This window comes from Budorcas taxicolor, chromosome 11, assembly GCF_023091745.1.
Source record: "Budorcas taxicolor isolate Tak-1 chromosome 11, Takin1.1, whole genome shotgun sequence".
In the NCBI taxonomy this organism is placed as follows: Eukaryota; Metazoa; Chordata; class Mammalia; order Artiodactyla; family Bovidae; genus Budorcas; species Budorcas taxicolor.
In genome coordinates, this window is record NC_068920.1 from 10,281,336 (window position 1) to 10,306,520 (window position 25,185).

At 55.1% G+C, this 25,185-nt stretch overlaps 1 protein-coding gene across 4 annotated transcripts in view; it reads right to left on the minus strand.

Annotated features, from left to right (window-relative positions):
• The window catches only part of SLC22A23 (solute carrier family 22 member 23), a 126,309-nt gene that overhangs the window by 13,981 nt on the left and 87,143 nt on the right, over nt 1–25,185 (minus strand). For all 4 annotated transcript variants that reach the window (XR_008200136.1, XR_008200137.1, XM_052648610.1 and 1 more), the window contains exons 4-5: nt 17,836–18,004; nt 4,742–4,869 (exon numbers count right to left, since the gene is read on the minus strand). Coding sequence is in view for 2 of the 4 variants with exons in the window: in XM_052648610.1 (XP_052504570.1) it covers nt 4,742–4,869; nt 17,836–18,004 (297 nt within the window). In the remaining 2 variants the exon portion in view is untranslated. The remainder of the gene's footprint in view (nt 1–4,741; nt 4,870–17,835; nt 18,005–25,185) is intronic.

Below are 25,185 nucleotides of genomic sequence, written 5' to 3' on the forward strand. Positions count from 1 at the left end.
GTGGCTTCCCATAAGGCGGGGAGAACGCTGACTTTGCAGGTTCAGCTGCCACGAGGCTGCAGGGAAGCAAGCCTTTTCCAGAGCTGGCAGGATGCACGAAGCAGCCACCCAAGTGGGCTCTGTCTGCAGGGGCTGCTGGGGGTCCTGAGGCCCTGCTTAGGCTTGGGCAGGGGTTCTCCTCCTTGCGAAGTCTGATTGGAGATGCATGCACTGCCCTGGTCCCCAGACCACCCCTGTGGGCACAACAAGCTGGGCAGGTACAGTGGCTGCATCTTAGAAAGAAAGTGACCAAATGGACAAGGAAATCCAACCAGTCCATCCTAAAGGAGATCAATCCTGAATGTCCATTGGAAGGACTAATGCTGAAGCTAAAACTCCAATACTTTGGCCACCTGACATGAATAGCTGACTCACTGGAAAAGACCCTGATGCTGGGAAAGATGGAAGGCAGGAGGAGAAGGGGACAACAGAGGATGAGACGGTTGGATGACATCACCGACTCAATGGACATGAGTTTGAGCAAGCTCAGGGAGATAGTGATGGATAGGGAGGCCTGGCATGCTGCAGTCCACGGGGTCGCAGAGTTGGACACGACTGAGTGACTGAACACCCACAAGGGAAAGGAGACTTAAATTAAGCAAGCAGGACTGTTGAAGCTGGGGCAGTGAGTGAAGACGGGAAGTGCACCGACCAGAGGCGGCTGGGGGACCTGAGGGGCGGGCAGCCCTGGTGGGGTCCTGGGCAGCCCTGGTGGGGATGTCGGGTCCAGGCTGCAGCTGGGCTGCCCGCAGCACAGCCATGCGGTTTCTCAACAGTGACACGGTCAGGGGATGTGGGACGTTACAACGGGGAGATTGATGGGGAGGTTTCAGCATTCTGTCTCTGCAACTTTAGCATAAACCTGGGATGAATCCTTAAACAACTGTACTAAAAATAAAGCCCGCGGTGGGGTGCGAAGGCCTGGGGGAAGCAGGGTCGCCTCTGGAGGGGCCTGGGAGTGGCAGCTTTCTCACGAGATGGGGTCTTGGGGGTGTGTTCCCCTCCTATACGACCCTGGGACGCCCTGCCTCCTCCCTGCCATCCCACGGGAGAGGGTCACCAACTCACTAGTGACCGCTGGGGGGAAAAACAGGCTACTTAACCACAAGGGCTTAGATTTTCTCTTTTAAAAATGTTTGGGGACCTCCCTGGTGGTCCAGTGATTAGGAATCTGCCTTCCAATGCAGGGGACGTGGGTTCGACCCCTGGTTGGGGAACCGAGAGCCCACAGGCTACAGGGCAATGAAGCCAGCGTCCCACAGCTGCTGAAACCCCCACACTGCACGGGAGACCCAGTGCAGCCAAAAAAGAAAAAAGTCCCGATCAGCATCACCAACGGGGCCCGGAAGGGAGAAGGGATCCCTACATCCGAGGGATACCAGCCCCCTGTCTCCAGAACCTCTTTCCTCCTCACTGTTCAGGCCCAGACTGGAGGCCTGTGCCCCAGCCAGAACAGTGGGCCGTCCAGCCGTCCGGCCACAGACGCTCTTGAGGTCCTCCTGACCTTTATCGTCTCCTCTGCAGAAACAGGCTCGTTAGGGTTACAGACACACTTTCCCCATGGTCAAAACACTAGAAGACTTTTAAAGATCATGGAAATGTGCTCCTAACACACAACACTGATCCAACGATATGAGTATCCTCACTGTTGTAAAACTGCTCGTGAACCTGCCATCACGGCCACATTTGCTCACCATGGAAATCTTCCAAGAAAAACTAAACGTCCACTAGCACAGCTGTATGCTGCTAAGTCACTTCAGTCGTGTCCAACTCTGTGCGACCCCACAGACGGCAGCCCACCAGGCTCCCCCGTCCCTGGGATTCTCCAGGCAAGAACACTGGAGTGGGTTGCCATTTCCTTCTCCAATGCATGGAAGTGAAAAGTGAAAGTGAAGTCGCTCAATCGTGTCCGACTCTTCGAGACCCCATGGACTGCAGCCCACTACGCTCCTCCGTCCATGGGATTTTCCAGGCAAGAGTACTGGAGTGGGGTGCCATTGCCTTCTCTGAGCACAGCTGTATAGATTAATTTTTTTTTGTACTTTTGTACTGTAGCCCAAACTGAATTCCAGATACTTTCTAGTATATGAAATAGAGGTTGTTAAGAAGCTGTAGCAATTGTAATTACGACCCGAGTTTTTTTTTTTTTTTTCCCTAAGCATTAAACTCTGGAGCCCAAGTTGACTGTGGTCGGCAGAGGTAGCTGGATTATTCTGGGTGGAACCACATTGACCCATCAGGGCTGCTGGCATCTTGCGCCTCCCTGTCCTCTCACAGCAACGCAGAACTTCCCAGGTCTGCTCTGGTGAGGCACTCAGGATGGACACTGGAGGTCATTCGGTCTCTCCAGAACTCCCGGGACTCCCTGAGGTCCTCACGTGGGGGAACAGAAGGAGTGACAAGGGGCACCGAGAACAGACTCTGAGCACCCGCGAGTCGACGGGGAGACGCCTCCCCTCTCCCTGCGCCTCTTCCAACCTCTTGGAGCCAGAATCAAGATTCCACGACAAAAGCTAAGTCGAGCCCCTGGGGCTCCAGGCCTCCCCTGCTCTGCCCGCACCCGCCTCTGCCCTGCTCTCTGCGATGGGCCACTGGGGAGCTGGCCCTGGCTGGGCAGATGACAGCTGTCCTCACCTGGGGGGTGAGGGGCCTGATGGAACCCCAGCTCTCACCCTTGGGCTGAGGCTTCCTGCTCTGTGCCTCGGCTTCCCGTCTGGTGAAGGGACAGGTTAATGACCAGACAGAAGACGCCGTGGGGCTGCCTGGCCCCCAGGGTGCAGCGGCCTCCCTGGCCCCGGGCTCTGCCGACTCAGACCGTACCGGCTTCACCCTGCCCAGCGCAGGGACTCCTTCCTGGGCCTGGGGTACCCCCGTTGACCCCTGAGGCTGACCCCTGAGGTGGCCTCTCTGCCTGTGAGGCTCCAGCGGCCTGAGGACCCCGCAGGAGCAGGAAGCTTATGCACAGGGTCAGAGGCAGAGCGCTGGGGGCAGGGAGGGGGCCTGACACGGGGACCTGCTCCTCACCTGGGGTCCAGGACAGACAGACAAGGCAGAGCGAGGCACACGGGGCCGGGTCTACGCTCCGTTCCCGAGCAGGGCTCAGGCAAAGCCCTCTTGGCCTGATGCGGGGACCCTTGAACCTCAGAGCCTCACCCGTCTGACCTGGGCCAGGCGCTTCCCTCGGCGGCAGGCTGCCCAGAGAGGGCCTGCCTGCAGGGGGACAGCGGGCCGCCCTGACTGGCCCAGGAGGGAACGCCACGAATGGGGAGCCCTGCCCCAGCCCCAGCCTCTTGGGGCCCCTTTCCCAGAGGTAGAGGGGGATGATCTGACGGACAGAACAGGTTCTGAGGAGGGTCAAGCGCACAAAGCGCGGCTCAGCCCCGCCTGGCGGGGTGGAGTCAGGGCGGGAGAGAGCCGGAGCGGCCTGGATTAGGTGCTGGGGAGGAGCGTCCACGCAGGCAGTGCCGGGGGCGGGTCTGGGGCTCGGACACCCGCCGTCCGCCGACTTTGCCCGGGTGCTGCCGCGGAGGGAGACCCAGGGGCGGGGACAGTCGCGTGCCCCAGCGCCCCGGGCTGAACCCAGCACCACCCAACTCCCTGGCAGGGAAGCGGGAGGAAGGCTGAGCACCGCCTTCCAAAAACAGGAGGGAAATGAATCCGTGCAACGAGGATGCAGACAAGTTCCTCCCAGATGGCTTCTAACCGGGAAGTAGCAGAGGAGGCGATATAAGTGGGGAAATGCCAGAAACTAGGCACTTTGACTTAAGAGCGCTGACGTGCTAATGGACGGGCTTGGGCGAGACTGGGGACGAGGGCCGGACCATCCGCAAGGAGCAGACGCGGCCGGAGAGGCGCGCGGTCCACCCGGCTCTCCCGCCGCCCCGCCGGGCCTGCGCCCCGTCCCCGTCTCCAGCAGCACCGAAGCCACTGCCGCTGGGCTTACAGGGCCCGCGTCCCAGCGCTACTGCTCACTAGTTGGGTGACCCCTGGCGAGATGCTCATCCTCTCTGTGCCTCGGTCCCCTCACCTGCGAACGGGGACAGTTAGAGCGCCGCGCACAGAGCCGCTGTGAAAGGCTCAGCATGCACCAGTCACTTCTGGTGCTTACTGAACCCAGTGTTCAGGGTTCATTCCAAGATCTACTGGACCAGAGCTCGGGGTGCCAGGAGGGGCCCAGGAGTCTGGGCTCCAACACCTCCTGGTGACGCCATGGGTCTGGTCCAGCTTGTGCTGACGTTCCTGATAAATAGGAATTCTACAGATCTGAACTTTCCTGCCTCTTCCGATGCCCAGTCGGTGGGTCCTGACTGATACAGACAATGGGGTATCTGTCTGAAGGTCCTGCTTGGGAGAGATGGTGGGAGGGCCAGCACCACCCCCAGGCCAGCGTCCCTGGCCATGACTGCTGGCACCACACCCTGCAGGCTGAGTGCCAGGAGCCAGCTAAGCCCTCGAGCTTCCCCTGAGGAGCAGGGGCACGTGAGGTCACGCCTCCCTCCGGACTTGGACCTGATCACGTTCCTAGTCGAGCTGGGAAGCAACCATCACAGGAAGTGAGACCCCTGGATGGGGCCGCTGCCTGGCAGAGCAGGGCCCTCACAGGCACCAGGGGCATGGTGGGGTGACTCCCTGTCCTGGAGGGGTGGCTGGCGGGCCCCCCACACCTGGTGGGGCCCTGGGGTGGAAGGGAAGGCGTGCTCACCGGGCATGACGCCTTTGATGTCGCTCTCGGGATCCATGTGGTTCTTCTGCGTGAAGTGCAGGATCAGCTTCTTTGCCGACTCAAACTGGTGGGTGGCCATGAGCCACCTCAGGGACTCGGGGAAGATCCTGCACAGAGATGGGGCGCAGGTGAGGGTCTCCACATCGCGTGGGGCGAGAAGACGCTCTGTCAGGGGCTGGGAGCGTCCAGGCAGGTCTGTCTGGGTTTCTGTGACTGTGGAGGCCAGTGGGGGCTCGGGATTCATGTAGTACCACTGGCCGAGAGGACTGTGGCCTTGGATGTTGCTAGTTTTCTTTAGAAAGTATAAAGCTGCAAGTTTAAAAAATACGGCAGAAAGGAGCAGTGTCCTCCCAGCTGCGTCAAGAAACCCATGGAGACTGTTGAGCACAACTCTGCGTGTCCAAAGCCCATTCCAGCAACTCACTGACTGCTTTTGTGACAGTTTGTCTCAAAAGAGGGGCTTCCCTGGTGGCACAGACAGTAAAGAATGCAGGAGCTTGGGTTCCATCCCTGGTCGGGAAGATCCCCTGGAGGAGGAAATGGTCACCCACTCCAGCCTTCTTGCCTGGGAAATCCCATGGACAGATCTGTTTCAAAATACAAATGCTCATAGAATGATTTTAAGTTTTAAAAAATGCCCCCATTCTAGCAACCTGACAGGCACTTTCCTGGGCCTCACCTGCAGAACTATTTTCATCTTGCTGCTAATGCCTGGGACTCCTCCCTGAGAGGATGGTTTTCAAGGGTTATTGGCAACAGACTCCTTGCTGGTTTGTGTTTAGGATGAAATCTGATGAGGATTCCCAGTGGGAGAGAAAAAAAAAAAAACCACCCAAAGTCGTGTCTTATTATCAATGCATTGTGTAATTTTACATTTATAACGATATTTGCAAGTTGGCCGAAGAGAACAGCGTGCCTGTTTGGAGCAGGGTTAGCTTGCTTTTTCTGTAAAAGCCCAAACAGTCAATATTTTAGACTTTGCTGCGGGCCGAGAGGTCTCTTCATAAACCACTCACTGCCACGTGCCCAGGGGCGGGCTGTGTCCCCCAGGACTTGCCTCTGAGGCTGGCGGCGCCCCTGGGTGGGAGACGGGGACGACAGCACAGCCCTTGCGTCCCACGCTCCAGTGTCACTGCATCCCCTGTCGCTTGCAGGGTGTCCGGGAAGCCTGACCGATGCTGATAAGCAGTTATCTTGGCTGCTGCCCGGCACCTGCCCTGCCAGCTCTGGAGAGCCTCCAATTAAGAGTAAGCCAGAAGCTGGGAAAGCTGTCAGTGTGGAACTTTTATTTCAAAGTCACATCACTCATGATGTAACAGCTGTCACCCCCTTGCCTGTTTGAACAAAAATCAAATTTCTAAATGTTCACAATATATTCTGCAGAAAGAGTGGACGTCAGCGGTACATTGGGTACACTGGGCTGATCTCTGGGTGTTAATCTGAGCTGGGAGACCTGGGTCGTCAGCAAGAGTCAGAGCCCCCCTCCCACGGAGCTGCAGGAGGGCCCTCCCCAGGGAGGCATGGTTCAAGCCGGAAGCTGGGCTCAGGAGGGAGCCCCATGTCTTTTCCCCTGGGAGCCCTTCAGAAAGCTGATAACACAGGTTTCAAACTGGAGGTACAGATCTTTTTTTTTTTAATAATAAAAGTTAATGTTTTACTAGCTTCTACTTTTTACAAACTAACTTTGAATAATGTATGTCAAGCAAAGAGAAACACTCAGAATCATATTATATAGACATTAACATCTTGCCATATTTTATCAGAGCTTTTCTTTGTAATGAAATAACCTAACACAAATGCTCACCCTTATAGCTCTCAGTGCCCTCTCCCATCCATCTTTCTGATTTATCTGAGTTTAGTGTCACGTTCTCATTTCTTGTGAGAGACACACAGATCATCAACTTTAATTCTTCTTTTCTAACATGTACATTTTGGAATTCAAAATTCCACCTACCATTTAGCTACACTTTACAATTTTTGATAAGGAGTTCTTGCTGAGATTTGATTCTAAATATTTTGTGATTCTCTCAGGATTTTTCCTTACCTATGACAAACCTTGTATATATTTTACAAATGTAAATGTTACGTGTATATGTCTATATAAACATATGTGTACATGTTACATGTATATATACATTTACAAACACACAGGGTTTGAGAGGAGGGTAGTGGTAGACTTGCAATCCTGTTTTCATTGATTTTCAATTTTTTAAAATCATTTTGAGAAAACACAGTCTGTGTTCCTGCAAGCTGGCACAACCAGAACCCTGGGTCCAAGAGGACAGATGGAGAGGAGAGGCAGGGCCCAGGGAGGGGGGCCCCTGAGGTTATGCGGGAGCAGCGGCCCTCGGACCAGAATGAACCCAAGTAAAGAAACTGCTCTCCCAGGAGACCTGGGCACAGGGGACAGGCAGACTCTGTCAGCCACACGACCCATCTCCGGGGGCAGACAGCACTGCAAACCATCTTCCCACGCCTGGGTCTACACTCACTAGGCACCCTGCCACACGTTTCCCATGAGTTTAAGCCTTTCAAGCTCATTATGTGGAAGTAGCATTCTCCCTACTGCACAGACGGGAAGACTCAGGTGAACAAGGTTCAGAGGCTTCATCCAGCTTCCGTGGCGTTAAAGGCAGAGCTGGATCAGAGCCCAGGCACCCCGACCCAGGACCCGCGTCCAGGACCTTGGGGTCACAGCAAAGACGCCCAGTCTGAGTGCGGGGACGTGCTCCTATGATGGGGGATTCGAGGCAGACACTGGTCCAGGGACGCCCCCTCAGGCCCTCCAGATACTGCGGTGGCCCCCAGCCCCGGTGTTTCAATCTGCTGCGGTCATAAAGGACTCGCTGAGCTGTCCGCCTGTGAGAAAGCCCAGGATGGCCGCTGCAGCCTGGGTGATGTGCGGTGTGGCCACATTATGGGAACTTAATGAAATGTCTCCCAACAAGTACATAACGTAATAACACCATGGAAATTAAAAAGCCGGCCAGCGGCCCAGAGTCTGGCAGGAATGTAGCTGAGCCTCAGGAATATCTATCATTTTCAACGAAAAGGAAAGAGCGTAGTGGGCGGCTGGAGCCCACGTCTGCTGTGGGACTCACACGTGGGACCAACACTGAAACGGCAACCGCTCCGGTATTCCTGCCTGGAGGGTCCCACGGGCAGAGGAGCTTGGTGGCTCCGGTCCATGGGGTCGCAGATGAGCCAGACAGGACTGAGGCACTGAACAAGACGCAAGTCAGACTTAGACTCATGGTCTCTTCTGCATCCCTGTCACCCGAAACATCCCTCAGAAATGAAAACCTAATACTGTGATCCTTCATAATACTGTGACGTTGACATTTTCTTCTTAACGTTTAACAATAAAACCAAGTACTGCTTCTATCCCACTGCACACCACACGGGTTGCCTTCCTGCCCATCCATGTAACACCTGGTCCTGGCAAGGGTCTACATCTAAAGCTTGTCCCTCTTCAAATCACTGAACTGGAACATTTGCGCACAAAGAAAGTATGGAAGTAAGGCTGATTGCTGACGCTCTGCAAAATTAATTCTGTCCTCGAGTTGTTCTGTCTGTGATTCCGAGGCACTCAGTGTGGGTGACATGCCTGCTGGTGACACACAGCTGCGGTGACATCACCACACTCATGGGATAAACGTGAGCTGAACACGATCAATCCAGGGGAAAACACGTAAACCAGTGACGCCTTACAGGGAGGGCCTTCGATCAAACAGGTTAGAGGGAAGCACAGGTGAGGATGGAGGAGCAGAGCCGTGAAAGGCTTTGAGGATGAAGTTTCCCTGAACGTGGCTGAGAAAAGGGTCGTAGATGGTTGTTCTAAGGGTGCTCTGATTTAAAGAGGTGATTCTAACTCTGGAGTATTACCAAGCACCACATGTATGACATTCTGAAAAGGCTCTCAAAATGAAAAAAAAAAAAAATCAAAGACTAGAATTGAATGAAACGCCAGCTGGAAGGATATTCTAAGTCTTTGAGTTAAAGCTCCTATAAAAATATATACTTGGCTCCAGTAGGTAAGCTTTCACCTGAAAATTTTTTTTAACTTTCGTTCTGTTTGGTATTGAAAAAATTAGGTAAGGCGGCTCAGTTCGGGGTAGAGCAAATGGCTATGAATTAACTCTTTAAAAAATAAAAGTTAAGTTCATGATTTGAGTTAAATTTAGTAAATTAGGGAGAAGGGACAAGAACAAAATTAAAGAAAGTTTGGCTCTCAGGATGGTTAAACCCCAGAGTCTTCCTAAGGCAAATGAACCCTTCCTGTAAATTTCTGTGGAACAAGGAATTCTTTCATAATTAAATTGCATCCCATGAGCTGATAGGTTACATAAATTTGGAACACAGCACCTTTATTGCTTTTCAACATGATGTACACGTAAACTCCAGAATTCCTCCACTACGGCAAAACTGTGGGGGAGGTTTATCAGCAGGCCCAGGCTCATAGACCAGTTTTGTGACCTTGGGCAAGTCACCTCACCCCCAGGCCTCTGTTTCCCCATCTGTGGAATGGGGCGGGGGTGTGTCCTGACACCAAGGCTCCCCCAGCCCCAACATTCTAACTCATTTCAAGGGGACTTGTGGCGACTGTTGCCTCTTTCTGGAAGTTAAAAATGGCGCTGCTCATGCAGTGCACGGAACAGATGCTCCAACGCTGCTTTAGGTTCTGCCAGGACGGGTGGAGTCAGTCCCTAAGACGCCTTCGCAGCTGGCCTTTTAAAGGTTCGGCAGCTCTGAATGGACCACAGCGCGGAATAGCTGGGATACAATTAAAACGTTCCTCAGTTCCCGCTCGAGACAGGGGTTACTTGGAATTCATCTGGGCTCATTTCCTCTACTTCCTTGGTCTCCCTTCTTTCGGCTCCTTTTACTAATTGATTCACAAGAAAGGTGATCAGGCCGCAGAAATTGATAGACACGTGGGCACTCAAACGCAATACTGCAGGGGAATCAATCTGGCATTTTTACCAACGATAAAAATAAAACGTGGTGCTGAGAAACGCCCTGAGGAGGTGATTGGGCAGAAGGAGCAGAGCCTCTGTGTGCTTCTTTTTCTAACTGGAATTCCCTCGGCTCCTCTAGACAAGCTGCCTGTTACAGGGAGCCTCAGGGACCCCGCAGGGAGCGGCCCCTCGTCCTGCGGCCTGTGGCTGCAGTCTTGAACCCCTCGGGATGATCATCGAGGCCACAGATGGAACCCCGATGGCTCGCCATGACCGCAGACCCGGCTCTGGGAGGCGGCCTGTCGTGGCACACCTCGGCCGACCCCAAAGGAACAGTCACAGGATTGAGGAGGCCTCCCATCTCCTGCCAGGACCCACCCTCATGTGGGCCTGTTGTGGGCTTTGCCGGAGGGCCTTCAGCAACCGAAGGAGGCTGGGACCCGGCCACTCGATCCCCCCGGGGACTCTTGCCAGTTGCCAGGCAGGCAGGCACTTAGCCGCTCCCCCTGCACACCTGTCACCAAAAGGCCACTTCCCTAATTTCTGCTGGCCGCCAACAGCTCCGCCCTGCCACTCCCACAACACACATGCACACCCAACACAACGCAACACACACGTACCTGCATAACACACACACGCACACACGCACGCACGCACACCGCCTGAGCTCGGCCGGTCCCCAGGCTCCGAGATTCTCAAGCTGCTCTGACGCGACCCCTGGCTTCCCCGTGGTGGAATACTGGAGCACAGGCCAGGCACTGGGCCATGGTGTGGCTCCGGGGTCAGCACCGCTGGCCTTTGGAAACGAGGCCAGACCCTGCGGTGGTGCCTCGCTTTGGACTGGCAGCTTCTCTCCACATCTACTTGGAAACGTTTCAGTCGACTGCAGGGGTTCCTATCATTTTACATAATCTCTGCCTACTCAGAGGGCAAAAATGGGGCTGCCTCTAGCCTGAGGACTCCTGAAAATTCCACCCATCAGCAAGTACCCCAAACCCCATTTAGAGAGCATTCCGATTTGTTCATCAAGTGCTTACGACTGACATCCGGCTGCCGCTTTTGTGTCTGTGCTTGCCTTTGTCAGTATTACCTAATTTTTCTCATCCAGATAATTCATAGACAACCAGGAATCCACGGGGCTTCCCTGGTGGCTCAGACGGTAAAGAATCTGCCTGCAATGTGGGAGACCTAGGTTTGATCCCTGGGTTGGGAAGATCCACTGGAGAGAGGAACGGCTGCCCACTGCGGTATTCTGACCTGGAGAACTCCATGTCGGACACGACTTTCACGTACGCACACAGGATCTGATGGGCTTTCCAGGGGGCACAGTGGGGCAGAGTCCACCCGCCAGTGATGCAAGAGCTGTGCCGGGTTCCATCCCTGGGCCAGGAGGGTCTCCTGGAGAAGGAGACAGCAACCCACACCAGTGTTCTTGCCTGGGAAACCCCACGGACAGAGGAGCCTGTGGGGCTACGATCCACGGGGTGGAAAGAGCTGGACACGACTCAGCGACTTAGCACACACACAGGATTTGACTAAAACATTCTTTGTTGGTTTTGTTGCAAGTTTCCCGAAACTCTCCTTAAATTAACTATCTGATGACTGTACGAATAATCACTGCAGAGTCGGTCGAGCTCCCAGAGGCGACGTGTCTTTCATGACTCACTTCTTCCACTTTCCTGGGAGGAAAACGTTGCCCGTGGGGCTTAACCTCTGGTGGCGGTGTAACTGAATCAGGTTTCCTTCCTGGTGTGCAGGGCGTCCTGAGGCCCTTGTTTTATGTCTGCACTGTGTTATTTTGACCCCTTGTTGTGAAGAATATGCCTGCACTGCAGGAGACCAGGGTTCCATCCCTGGGTTTGGAAGATCCTCTGGAAAAGAGAATGGCAATCCACTCCAGTATTCTTGCCTGGACAATCCCATGGACAGAAGCGCCTGGCGGGCTACAGTTCGTGGGGCTGGCTGAGAGACCAACACACACATTGAAATAAATTTTCTCTTGATGCAGAAAGGTGTTTTTTTCCCCTGGTGAGAGTGGGCAAGACAAACACACGCTGGGATGCACACGTATTGTCCTCAAGCTGGCTCTGGAGTCACTGCAGGCCTTGACCTTGGCCGGCAGACCAGAGCTGGGCCAATCTCTCTCTGCCTTTGTTTCTTCACCCGCCCTGGAATCTCCTCCAGAGGTCTGAATCACAGAAAATGCTGGGCAGCATCTGACTCCAAGCAGACCCTCAAGAAATGTTAAAAATCAGTATTATTCTGCCCAGAGTAGCCCTGGCGGTATTTAAAAGAGCCAAGTAATATTTAGGAGCGCTTATAAATTGGAATTGTTAATCATTTTCTTCAGAATGTTATCTAACATGAGGCCCTTCAAATGTTTTACAAACGCTTGTTCCTTGAAATTTTTTAAAATTAAGATTGCTTGCAGCACACACCATGCGCCCGAGGGTGTTGAGTGCTTCTCCTCCACCAGCGAGTCCCAGGCCAGCCGGCTCAGATGGCTGCGGTGTCGAGGTTCGTCCTCCCTCTGAGGGATGGACAGACTGCTTGCTCTCCACCGTTCCCAGGGCCGCGAGAGCCTCCTCTCAGGCCTCTGTTCCCAGGGGGTTGACTCCCTCCTGCTCTCCTGGACGCATCCCAGGGCTCGCTGAGTGCCGGCAGTGCTCAACTGATAATCCCGTACCTTCACACGTCTTGAACTTTCTCACGGCAGCTCACGCCACGCGTCCATCAGGCAAGTCTCGGGGAGACCCTGTTTGATGCAGGGACTTGGCTGGGAGACCATGCCCAGGTTCCCTTCGGGGTGAGGGACACATGGGTGCCAGGGCAGGTGGGCAAGGTGGGACCTTGCCCTCCCAGCAGATGCCACCATGGGCCACAGCTGGAGACTCCCAGACATGCCTGTGCATGGGGATACGTTCTCACAGTGCAGATAACATCCCTGGATTTGGTACTGAGGCTTCTGTGTCTTCTACCGGTTCCAGGAATGCCTGCAACTTCTCCCGTCTGAGATGACCCACAGGGACTGCACACACAGCACCCCCAGCGCACGCCAGGTCCCAGGCAGACGGACGTGCCCACGCTCCTGCTCACAAACCATCCCAGGGGCTCGGCTCCTGCGGAGATGCTCTTCAGGGGGCGACAGCGAGCAGCGGCGTTCCAGGAGCGTGACGGAGCATCTCCACTGTCTTTGGGAACCCTTCCTCCTGGGTCTCCCCCAGCCCTGCGGGCAGACGCCGCGCAGCCAGCCTTCGCCAGCACCTCCTCGGCCCCGGGTCACTCTCGGCAGGGAGACCGCCCGGGCCAGCCAAGACCACCTCTTCTGTGCACACCTTCCTGGTGGTGCACCCCACACTCTCCCTCAGTGAGTGCATGCCTGGACCCCTGAATACAGCCAACCCCCGGCGCACGCTCAGGCCCCAGACCCTCTCAGACAACCCGCACACCCAGAGGCCGCAGCCCTGCCAGCCGCAGGGAGCCAGCTTCCGCCCAGCTCTCCTCATCTGCCGGGAACACGTCTCCGCCCAGAGCCTGGTCCGATCTCTTTTGATCCCTTAATCTCAGCAGAGCCCGTTTCCTCAGAGAGGCTAACACTGAGCCCTGTCTTCCCGTGGCTCTGTCCCACTTCTCTGTGCGCTGCTCATTGGAAAGTGTGCCGTTGGCTCGTTTACTGCTGTTCGAGCCGTGGCCCTCCTCACCCCCCAACGAGCGTGAGCACGGGCTGGACTCAGAGGCCCTCGTGCCTGGAACCGCGCTCGGTGCAGGGAAGGACGACCGCTTAGCACAGGAGGTGAATTCACTTCTCGGTCAGAGTGCTCTGTTTCACAGACTTCCCGAGACGCAGACTCCCTGATGTATTCCTGTTTGGCCTCGGTGACGGGTCCCCTTGGTGAGAATCTCCTTCCACGAGGGTCTCGGATCCAGTGATTCCCCACTGAACTTTCATTTCTGACCCCGAGAGTCCAGTCCCTGGGTTCTCCATCAGCTTCCAGCCGTGGACAGCGACAGGAATTTGGAGGAACACTCCGGCCCCTGTAGTGCAAACTTCCAGGTGCCAACGTCTCAAGGGTGAATGCTCCCTGCCCAGGGTCCGGGGCAGTCAGCCAGGTGTGGAGCTGAGGCTCTGCCGGCGCGGAGACCTTCCGGCCCTGTCATCACTGACGCTCCAAGGGCCAGCTTTCTCCTGGGGCCTCAGTTCTAAGTGCAGACAGGGCCTGAGACCTCAGCCCCGTGCAGGGGCTCACCCAGAGCCCCGGGCCCCTTTCTGGCCCAGATGCCCGTGGTGGCCTCTGTGTCACTCCTGCTTGAATGCTGTCCTGGGTGCAGGCCCCGGCACCCTCTCTCCTGCCCTGGAGGTCAGCACTGTGTCCGTAACCAGCTGATGCAGCCTCTTACCTAGCATGTGTCTGGAAGCCCCAGCCTCATCTGGACCAGGAGGCCTTCATCTGCGCTCCTCCTCCTGCGCGCGCCGCACTCGCCCTGCGTCCCTGGGACTCTGCGTCCTGTGCCCTGCTTCTGCTGCTGCTCAGTCGCTCAGTCGTATCCGACTCTTTGCGACCCCACGACTACAGCACTTCAGGCCTCCCTGTCCTTCACCATCTCCCGGAGCTCACTCAGACCCATGTCCATTGAGTCGGTAATGCCATCCAACCATCTCACCCTCTGTCGTCCCCGTCTCCTCCTGCCTTCAATCTGTCCCGGCATCGGGGTCTTTTCCAATGAGTCGGCTCTTCGCATCAGGTGGCCAGCGTTTTGGAGGTTCAGCTTCAGCATCAGTCCTTCCAATGAACATTCAGTTGATTTCCTTTAGGATGGACTCTGGTTTACGGCCTCTGTCCACGCACCTGCTCCTCAGAGTTGCTCCAAAGCACCAGGCATGCTGCCAGGCACCCAGACCGCATATAAATACTGATTCTTAAATTAAAGAGTGACTTTTAATATTTTGGTCACCAACAGCCGGGCGTGCTGGCTGGCTGCAGCTCCTGCCCTCCCCAGAGGCCAGTTCATGCTTCAGGAGTGAGGGAGCTCCTCCTGCAGCAGAGGGGTGGAAGGGTGGTCATCAGGGGACAAAAAAGAGGGGGCACTTCAGTGGCCTTTAGAAGCCAGTGGCGCCCCCGGAGCTGTGGAGGGCTGCGGGCAGAGGTAGGCCGCGGTTCCCTGGACTGGCCCCCGCGCACGCAGGCCCGCACCCCTGGAAGGGGGTCTGACAACGGTGGCAGCAGCAGTGCGATCTGCCTGCGCTGCTCAGGCCAGACGCGCGCCAGCTGCCTCAGGGGTCCCGAAGTCGACGACAGCAGCTGACCGGGGTGAAGTGGGTCCACCTCAAAGCCAGGGGGCCCGGGCGGGAACCACACTGCGTCCATGCGTCCGGACGCCGCCCATCTGTCTGTTTGCACACACTCCTCACTTATCAAAGCACCCCGGGTGCCCTTTCCACCATCAAGTTTTGTTTTTACATTGGTGTGTTTCAAAGAACATTTTAAGGTTTTATAATGTATTCACATCAATGAATTTTTTTTTTAACCTTGCCTGTCATTAAATCTTGATGTATTTTTTACATTGAAAATAAAAAATAAGATAAACCCTCTAGCACTTGGCACGGGAGCCAGGCTCCCAGACCCGCTCCAGGAAACCCCTCCCGGCCACTTCTCCCCATCCTACCTGCAACAGGTGGGAGCAGAGCCTGGGTGGAGCCTCGGAGCCTGGCGGTGATGGAGACGCCACTGCCTGTCCTCACAGGCGTCTGAGTCTCTGAGAGGCCGTGTGGATGCCCAGGCCTCCAGCCCCCAGGGGTGGCAGGTAGCACCGCTGCCCCTGGGAGCTGTGGAGGCCGGGAAGCCTCCAATGGGTTCGGGGGGTGGGTGTTCCTGACTGCTGAGTGGACATGCCGGGGCGGCGGGCTCCTTTCAGTGGTGGGGAGGTCAGGGATGAGGCACTGAGGCTGAGGGCATTAGATAGCACAGCCCTTGGCTCGGGGGCCAGTGGGTGTCCTCAGTTTTGCCTTCTGTACAATGGGGCCATGAAATGCCCAGCCTGACCCATCTACTGTTTGTACAGGGCTTGCCATTTGTGTTGGCACAAATGCAATGCGAGCAAGTGTTAAGTAAGAAAATGCCCTGAAATTCCAAGCCAAGTGAAGCCGAGCCCTGGGTGCAGCAAGAGAGTGACCAGGAAAGGCCTCCTTAGGTGATAAAAAGGAAGGGCTTCCCACTCCATCCTGCCTTGGGGAACGGTTTCTTTCTTCGCCTCTTACAGCCCTGCCGGAAAGAGCAGGACGTCCTGAGACACGTGGGCTCCTGCAGGAGCGGAGCCGTCCAGCCCTGGGCTGGTGGGGAGCAGGGGGGCTGGCCTATGCCCGAGAGTGGCCTCCTGGCGGGTGGCCTCTACCTCATCTGGCCTCCTCCCCACCGGTGCCCGACTCTGCGGACACCCTGAGCGGGAACCCAGGTCTTGAGGAAAGCCACCTGAGTCTAGGTCATGCGACTGCTCTGCTGGGGGCTCTATTGCCAAGTGAAGATGGGCCAGCCTAGTAAGTTGAAAGTTTGCCGCTTTCTTCCCCTTTCTGGCGGCTTAGAAAAGGAAGCCCAATTAATACCTGTCTTGGCCACAGTGAACACTTAAAGCAAAGACACAATTGACTTCTGGCCAGAAACTGGTTTTCATCAGTAACTAAATAACAGGAACACAGGGGAGCTGGTAAAAATCTCTCTGGTGTCTCAGACTCGGGGCTGGGGCGGGGCTGGAATTTGGCACATAAGTGGGATGGGAGGGAAGGAAAGAGAGAAAAGAGGCTTTTCCAGAACAAGTACAACGCTCACTTTCTGCGTAAAAACCTCTATCGAAGGGCGGTGGTTTTCCAACTTTGGCTAAACATTAATCCCCTGAGGGGTGTGAAAGCCTCTGGTTGACCAGGTCTTACCCCCAGGCCAGTGTGTTCAGTTGCTTTTTTCCCCTAAAGTCAGCAAAGCCAGACACTAAAAGTTACACGCGGTTCTAAAAGCCTAGTGGCCTCGTCCAGGACAAGGGCTGGTCAAACGCCTGCAAGAGACCAGAGATGAATGTTCCTGACTTTGCCACATCGTCCTGGTCGAACCTGCTCAACTCTGACAGCGTGGCGTGAGAGTGGTCATGGATGACAGAGGTGGGAACATGTGAACACGGCCGTGTTCCAATAAAACTTTATTTACAGACACGGACAGCGGGCCGGAGTCTGCCCAACCCTCACCCAGAGGAGACAGGGAGGGGCTCTGCCAAACCTCTCCTGCAGCTGCTGCTGCTGCTGCTGCGTCGCTTCAGTCGTGTCCGACTCTGTGCGACCCCATAGACGGCAGCCCACCAGGCTCCCTGGGATTCTCCAGGCAAGAACACTGGAGTGGGTTGCCATTTCCTTCTCCAACGCATGAAAGTGAAAAGTAAAAGTGAAGTCGCTCAGTCATGTCCGACTCTTAGCGACCCCATGGACTGCAGCTTACCAGGGTCCTCCGTACATGGGATTTGCCAGGCAAGAGTACTGGAGTGGGGTGCCACTGCCTTTTCCGAAACCTCTCCTGAACATCGTCAAACAGGTTTCCTCCTCCCAACACGGGACCCTGCCCTTCGGAAGCCCATTCGGGAAAGCCATGTCAGAACACCCAGCATCGGGGGAGCCCGGCCAGCTGATGGGGCCAGAGGGGGCACCCGGGGCTCGTCCTGCTCCTCCGTCTACTCTCGTGTATGTTAGAATGTTTTCCAAGATGAAACATTTAGAAGAGAAAGTTTTTTAAAAAAGAGAGAGAAACTCCCTCGTTAGAAGCCACAGGCTGAACCTGGAAAAGACTTTGGAAAAGACTCTGATGCTGGGAGGGATTGGGGGCAGGAGGAGAAGGGGACGACAGAGGATGCGATGGCTGGGTGGCATCACGGACTCGATGGACATGAGTCTGAGTGAGCTCCGGGAGATGGTGATGGACAGGGAGGCCTGGCGTGCTGCGATTCATGGGGTCACAAAGAGTCGGACACGACTGAGCGACTGAACTGAACTGAACCTGGGGGCCATCTGGGCTGGGGCGGGCGCGGTGGGTACTCACAACCAGTACACCCGGGGCGGGCGGGGCAGGTGGGGCGGGTACTCACGACCAGTACAGCAGCGTGAGCAGGAAGGGGCAGATGATGAGCGCCTGCAGCACCTGCCAGTCCCGGCACAGGGCGGCCAGCCCGGGCATGAGGAACTGCCCCGCCGTGGTCACGAAGCTTGCCACCATCGTGATCATGAATCGCTTCCCCGGGGGGCACAGCTCTATTCCTGGAACACAGAAGGACGAGAGAGCCATGAGCGCCTGGCCCGTCTGCCCCCCTTCCGGCCAAGATGCTCGTTTCTTAACAGCTGGATGAGCTTGGGTCCCCAGCGTGAAGGGTCGCAGGGCGTGTCGGCAGAAGAATACAGGGATGGAGAGCGGTGGCCCCACAATAGGAGACGCTGCTTCGGACGAAGACTGAGCGTGCCATCACTCGCAGCCCCCAGGCCCTCTGCTGCCCTTCCTCTGCCTCTGCCCTGCACCCTCCCCACCTCTGCTCGGGGACCAGGAAGTCCTCCAGACCCCACCTTCACCACCCTACTGTGTGTCCCAGTTGCCCCCAGACCCTGAGTTCCAGGCAACCTGCTCACACGTGAGCCCAAGTCAGGTCAGCTGCACCCAGCCTTTCTCTTGAACCAGGCAGGAAGCAAACCATGAAGCAGACTGCATCTCCTAAGGGGAGAACTCACTGAAGCCCCCCGCCTCCCACTGCCCTTGGAACTCCACTGCCCCCCGCCCCCCGCCCTGGGCTTCCCACGCAGCCGTCTCAGATGACGGCTCCGCCAGCAGGGGCAGGTCTGATTCACCTTTGAAGCTCCAAAAACACAGTGCCTGCCTTCAGTAAATTTTGGAGCTCCAAAAACTGTGTCTGCCTTCAATAAATGTCAAGGTCATCACAGTCCCTCCTGTTTGCAAGAATCTATGCTCTTAATCTGACCTTGAGTAAAGAAGATGGTCCCCAAACCTTGGACTGTAGCATCCAAGTGACAGCCGGTGTCCACCCACTGCATGAACTCCTGTAATAAAGGTCCCCAATACTAGAACATGCAGCTGGGTTTTATACACGTTCCCCCTATAGAGCATGTAGTCTGTTTGCTATCCTTCTTCAACAATTTGCAGGATTCCCTAAAGTTTGCTTTTATTTTTTTTTCCCAAAAAACAGTGTCGTTAAAATGAAGTTTTAAAAAAGCAGAAGAAAGACCCTCAGGAGATACTCCTTCTCACACCTCTGTCCCCAGATGGTAGGTCAGTGGCTACAGAGCCCCTGCCGGTTGTCCAGAGGTCAGAGCAGAGGTCAGGGTTAAAAAGGTATTAAGAAGGGAAGCAGATGAGGGGAGAACAGGAGAATCACATTTGGTCACAAGGATGGAATCGGTGCCAACAAGGATCACGCGATATGCCAGCCAACACCTCCACCAGCTCACACACAGAAGAAACCAGAGTCATCAGTCTCTATCTCCGCCCTGCCGCAGACAAACAGGTCACCCTCACAGCTGTCCGTGGGTGAGAGAAACCTGGCCCTGCTGATAAAGACCCTCTGCCATTTAATGAAGAAACGGGACCGAACAGCCCTCTCCCAGCCTTTTACTGTGACGCTGTAACTTCCAGTGCCCCGGTCAGGTTCAGTGAAGGATTACTTCCTAGCGTGGCCTGGGTATTCACCCCAGCCACATTTCTGCACTTAAAAATGAGAAAGAGATCAGGGTCTTTTAGACAAGATTGCCAGTGGCAAGTTCTAGTTTTCACGTACGAAGCAGGAGCAGAGGATGTGTTGCTATGGAAACCAGAACTCAGCATCAGCCAGGGCAAGTGTGATGCTCTGAGGCTCAGCACTGGCTAGGACCGGATGAGAAAATCGAGCACCCAGGCACCCGGGTAACCTACAGACAAGGCCAGAGAGGTAACCACGGCTTCACGACCTGGAGCCCTGCACCCGGCTGGCAGCTTTCCTCTTCCCTGCCTGGCTCTTTAATTTCACGGTGCAGTAAGCAAACATCTGCAGCTGCCGAGGTTCCCCCGGATCCCTTGGGGACGTCTGATCCCACACACCAATTTACGTTACCTGCTGACACAGCCAGGGTCACAGGTAACGACCCGAACCTGGGTCGAGGTTTGTGGATGACAAAGGCGCTTCGCCCCTCTACCTGCCTGATTCCACAATCTGACTCCGCCCTCTCCCCTCGCTGTGGCCGGCGCGTCTATGAGGTTTACACTGCCAGGGTGCACCTTCTAGAGGGTCTCTCCTGGCTCTCCCTGAGTGGACCGAGGGAGTCTCTACCTCCTGGCCACCTGAGGCGGAAGCAGCAGCGCCACCTGGGAGCTCGTTAGAGACACAGACCCGCAGGAGCACGTCTGCAACTTTAACTAGATCCCCAGATGCCTCGCGGAGGGGCGCTGGCTCACTTGTTTCCCCCAAACCGTTAAGCATCACCCCCAGCGGGAGAAATGTTTTTGCCTCCCAGACACACAGCGACGAGAGCTGAATGAGTAACATCACTCCCGGACCTCTCCAGGGTTGCTGTTTTGCTAGGAATGCTAGCAGAGGTTTTACTTTCCCCTAGGTAGCAAAACGTAGAGCATCCCGGCAGATCCACGGTATTTTAGCCTTCCTGCTGGGGCAGTGGAAAAACACAGCGATCTGAGGTAAGGACACGCGGATGACAGCTGCAAACAACGACCTTCTGCCTTGACTCACCAGGACTGCCTTCCAAACTGCTTGAAAGTAACTCTGCTCTGAAGCGTGGCTGTAAAGATTTTTTTTAAAGGCAACTATCAAAGAACCGCAGGCACTTCGGGTTTGCCATTAATCACATGTTCCTTTTGGACGATGAGAAATCAGCTTTTCTGAGGTGAGGAGGGGAAGGCGTTCTGCAGAGCGTGAGTCCCCGAGTCCCCGCAGCCAGTGGGGGGTGGGGACTTCAGGTGGACGGTTCTCCCGAGAGAGGCCGGGCCCAGGGCTGCATACGGGCGCCCCTGACCCTCATTCTCTCTTAAATATATTGTAAATAGACTTCCTGTGCCCTTGCTGCAGGAAGGCAGGGGGTCGACGTTTTCCTGAGATCACGCAGTGTTCCCGGCTTCTCTGGAATGAATCTTCGGGGTTTTTCCGGGCGGGGGTCGGCAGTAACGCAGGGCCTGCGCGGGAGGAGGAGGCAGTGGGCCCGGCAGGGGAGGCGGGGCCCCATACAGCCCAGGGCGGCGCGAAGTCGCCCGGCCTCTCCGTGCTACCCCCTCCTCGCCCACGAAGTCAGTGACATCTGTCAGCCGCACAGTGACGACGTCTAGCTGCCGCACCTGGCTGTTGTCCCTGCAGACCGCAGGCCCTGGCCGGGCATGGAACGAGAAGTCGGTCAAAGCACAGGGCCCTGCGGAGCGCTCGGCCGTCCCTACGGAGGAGCGAGCCGGACAAGGGCCACCAGGCCTGGTGCAGCCGCTCAGAGGCCACGCGTGCGGATGTGGGTCCTCCACCCTGCGCCCCTTCCTCCAGCCGCCTCTTACCAGCCCAGCAGCTCAGGAGCTGCTGGAGAGAAACCACCCCACGGAGGAGGATGGCGGCCTGGGGAGCAGCTCCGGCCCCCTGCCTGGCCCCCAGCCTTGGAGTCCTGCTGCCTCCCTGGAGCTGGGCTCCTCCCCGCGCCCCACCAAGGGGGGTCGCTCCCTGGCCACTGCCCCCGGACACCTGCGGGCCCCTCTCCTCTCCGTTGCTTCCTGCCGCTCACCGTGCTGGCCCGGAAGGGGACACTCCACTCACTAATTACCATCCCGGCTGAGGACACGGGGCCCCCAGAGCCGCAGAAGACAGGCCTGCCACATGTCACTGTGGAGTTCCTTATTATAGCAGGAGCGTCCGAAATTGCCAGTCATGGGGACTCAAATAGCACTCGAGGGCGTGAGCGCAGAAGCCTGCGATTATCTTCCCTGCCCCCGGAAAACTTCCTTTTCCTCTCAATTTAGGACCTGCCAACCCAGTGGAATGGTTTAAACTGCCTCCATTTAGGGGAAAAGAGAATAAAAAATATAGAAACATCAATATTTCCTACAAATCACGTTCCAGTGTGTGCCAGACGCGCTGACGCAGACATTTAATGCTCAAATGCGGAAGAACCACACCGCTCACCCACCAGGCCGCCGGATCCACAGCGCTGGGCTGAGGCAGGCTCCCCATCCCTGGGGCTGAAGGCGTAGGTGGACATTTTTCACGTATTAAACTCATTCGGTCTGCTCCACTCTCTGATGGAGGTACTGACTTCGTCCTGTTTTTCAGAAGAACACCTCGTTTGTCAATCTATGGTGTCCAGCACAGTATGTTACAGAGACTGTTGTTTAAAAGATAGTAATTAAGTAAATTACTTTTATCAAGCCACAAAATTGTTATAGTCAGTACACAATGATTTCTTCCTTAAATTCAATTAAGTGTTCGCTATTTGGACTCTCATCAAATATTCAATGACAGACAACATGAACTAAGTCATTTATAACACACATTCCTAGGGTAATATTACAAATGAAGTTTATTTTTTCAAAAGCTTTTTACTGTATATCGGGATCTAGCGTAGGTGGGCTTCCCAGCTGGTGCTAGTGGTGAAGAACCCTCCTGCCAACGCAGAAGATGTAAGAGGTGTGGGTTCGATCCCTGGGTCAGGAGATCCCCTGGAGAAGGAAATGGCAGCCCTCTCCAGTATCTCGCCTGGAGAATCCCATGGACGGGGGAGCCTGGCGGGCTACAGTTCACGGGGTCACACAGGGTCAGATGTGTGACTCAGCATGCACTAGGGTAAGTGCTGTTTTTAATATTCATTTTTCTATCCCTGGGTTGGGAAGATCCGCTGGAGAAGGGATAGGCTACCCACTCCAGTATTCTTGGACTTCCCTGCTGGCTCAGCTGGTAAAGAATCCGCCTGCAATACAGGAGACCCAGGTTCGACCCCTGGGTTGGGAAGATTCCCTGGAGAAGGGAAAGGCTACCCACTGCAGTATTCTGGCCTGGAGAATTCCACGGACTGTATAGTCCATGGGGTCGCAAAGATAAGACACGACTGAGCAACTTTCACTTTACACAGAGGACCCTAAAGCCCAGGGTGATGAAGCGGCTTGTCCAAGATCCCATGCTAAAGAGGGAACAGAGCAGGAATTGAAGCCAGGTGCCCCCTGCCCCTGTGTGTCCGCCCCTGCTCTGGGCTGCAGGGAGGCCCCCAAGCAGAGCCCCTGGTGGCTCTGGCCTCTCAGCGGGACCCCCCGGGATTTCAGCTCCTGGGGCCGGGCCCACCTGAAGATGCCCACGGCCCTGGGACGGAGCCGGCCCGGGGCTCGGGTGTCTGTCATGTGAGGACAGCTCTTTCTGGCGGGTCCAGCGGCGATGCCTGTGCTCCCTGCGCCTTAGAGCCCCACAACGGAGTCCGTCAGGGTCACAGGGGCTGAGACGCACCAGTAAACCCGCAGAAGCCGGTCTCACCCAGGATCTCAGGAGGCTCACAGAGCCACTCGCTGATCACAGGTGCGGGAGACACCGCCGCAAAGCCAGCTGCGAGGCACGAGCCACAGAGCCCAGTGTCCTTCCCAGATAAAGGGTTCTTTCCACCACCTTATGCTTCTTTGAATGAACATTATAATTACTCAAAAGGAGGGAGAAGGATTTAAGTGTTCACTAGTGTTTCTGCTCAGGGAATGCTTCTGTTTAAAGCCAGTGGCTGGCGTTCAATAGTACACACTTAAGCATTTCAATTAATACTGTACCACCAGTTATTTAATAAGAGAAAAATAACCCAAGAAGGGAAGTGACTTGAAACATCAGAACGGGCTCAAGTCCATTGAAATCCTGGCATTTCGGGTCTGCTGAGTGTTTTCAAGCTGAGTGAAGGCGCGGAAACAGAGTGGGCGATCTTCACGACCAGAACAGAGTTCAGGAACCACCCAGGTTTCCAGCTGCTGATTCCAGAGTGACATCCTCAGTGCTCACACTGTTCTGTATCATCCATTCCATGGGTCGAAGCCACACTTACGGACCGATCATGTTTCCATAATTAGACGAGACATCCAAGCAAACAGAGGCCCCAGGGGCATCAGATGTGGAGCCTCAGAGGAATGTGCCCAAAGAGTGGGTCCTAAGTTAATATGTCCAACCCTGCCCCACATCAGCGGCACACAGCTCCCCGGGAGGATCACCCAGCTTTTATTTCTCTTCATCAGCATTGCTGGCCTTGGTCCTTTACGAGCTTGACAAGCAATCAGGAAATTAGGGGGTTGGGTTTACGGTAAAGATATCTCAACCTGAGGTCACAGTATCGTTGCTGGTAACAGTGAATGTCCTCTGCTCTTTGGCATACTTTTCCTAAATAGGGAAGATTTCTTAGCAAGGTAGTCTTTCTAAATGAGTTCTTCATTTTTTATTTTTCTCTTCTTCTTACCTTCCCATTTCTCTTGTGTCTACATTTTTAAAACAATTTTTTAAAATGTAGACCATGTTTAAAGTCTTTATTGAATTTATTGAATACATTTAAGATTCAATATTGTGGTTCTAACATGTTCCCGGGTGATGCAGGAGCTGCTGGCTCAGGGACCACACTTGAAAACCCAGCGTTCTGAACCCTGGAGGGAGAGGTTTACACATCTTAACCCTGAGATTAAGTACGGTCCCCTTTGCAGCATTTTGCTGGGACAAATATCAACAACCTCAGATATGCAAATGATACCTCTCTAATGGCAGAAAGCAAAGAGAGACTAAGGAGCCTCTTGATAAGGCTGAAAGAGCAGAGTGGAAAAGCTGGCTTGAAACTCAGGATTCAAAACCCTAAGATCATGGCATCCAGTCCCATCACTTCATGGCAAATACATGGGGAAAAAGTGAAAACAGAGACAGATTCTCTTTTCTTGGGCTCCAAAATCACTGCAGATGGTGATTGCAGCCACGAAATTAAAAGACACTTGCTTCTTGGAAGGAAAGCTATGACAAACCTGGAGAGCATACTACAAAGCAGAGACATCACTTTGCTGACAAAGGTCTGTATGTTATCTAAAGCTACGGGTTCTCTAATAGTCTCATACAGATGTGAGAGTTGGATCATAGAGAAGGCTGAGTGCCGAAGAACGGATGCTTTCCAATCGCGGTGCTAGAGAAGACTCCTGAGAGTCCCTTGGATGGCAAGGAGATCCAACCAGTCCATCCGAAAGGAAATCAACACTGAATACCCGTTGGAAGGACTGATGCTGAAGCTGAAGCTCCAACACTTTGGCCACCTAAGCGAGTAGCTGGCTCATTGGAAAAGGCCCTGATGCTGGGAAAGCTTGAAGGCAGGAGGAAAAGGGGGCAACAGAGGATGAGATGGCTGGATGGCGTCACCGACTCGATGGACGTGAGTCTGCGCACACTCCCGGAGATGGGGAAGGTCAGGGAAGCCGGGTGTGCTGCCGG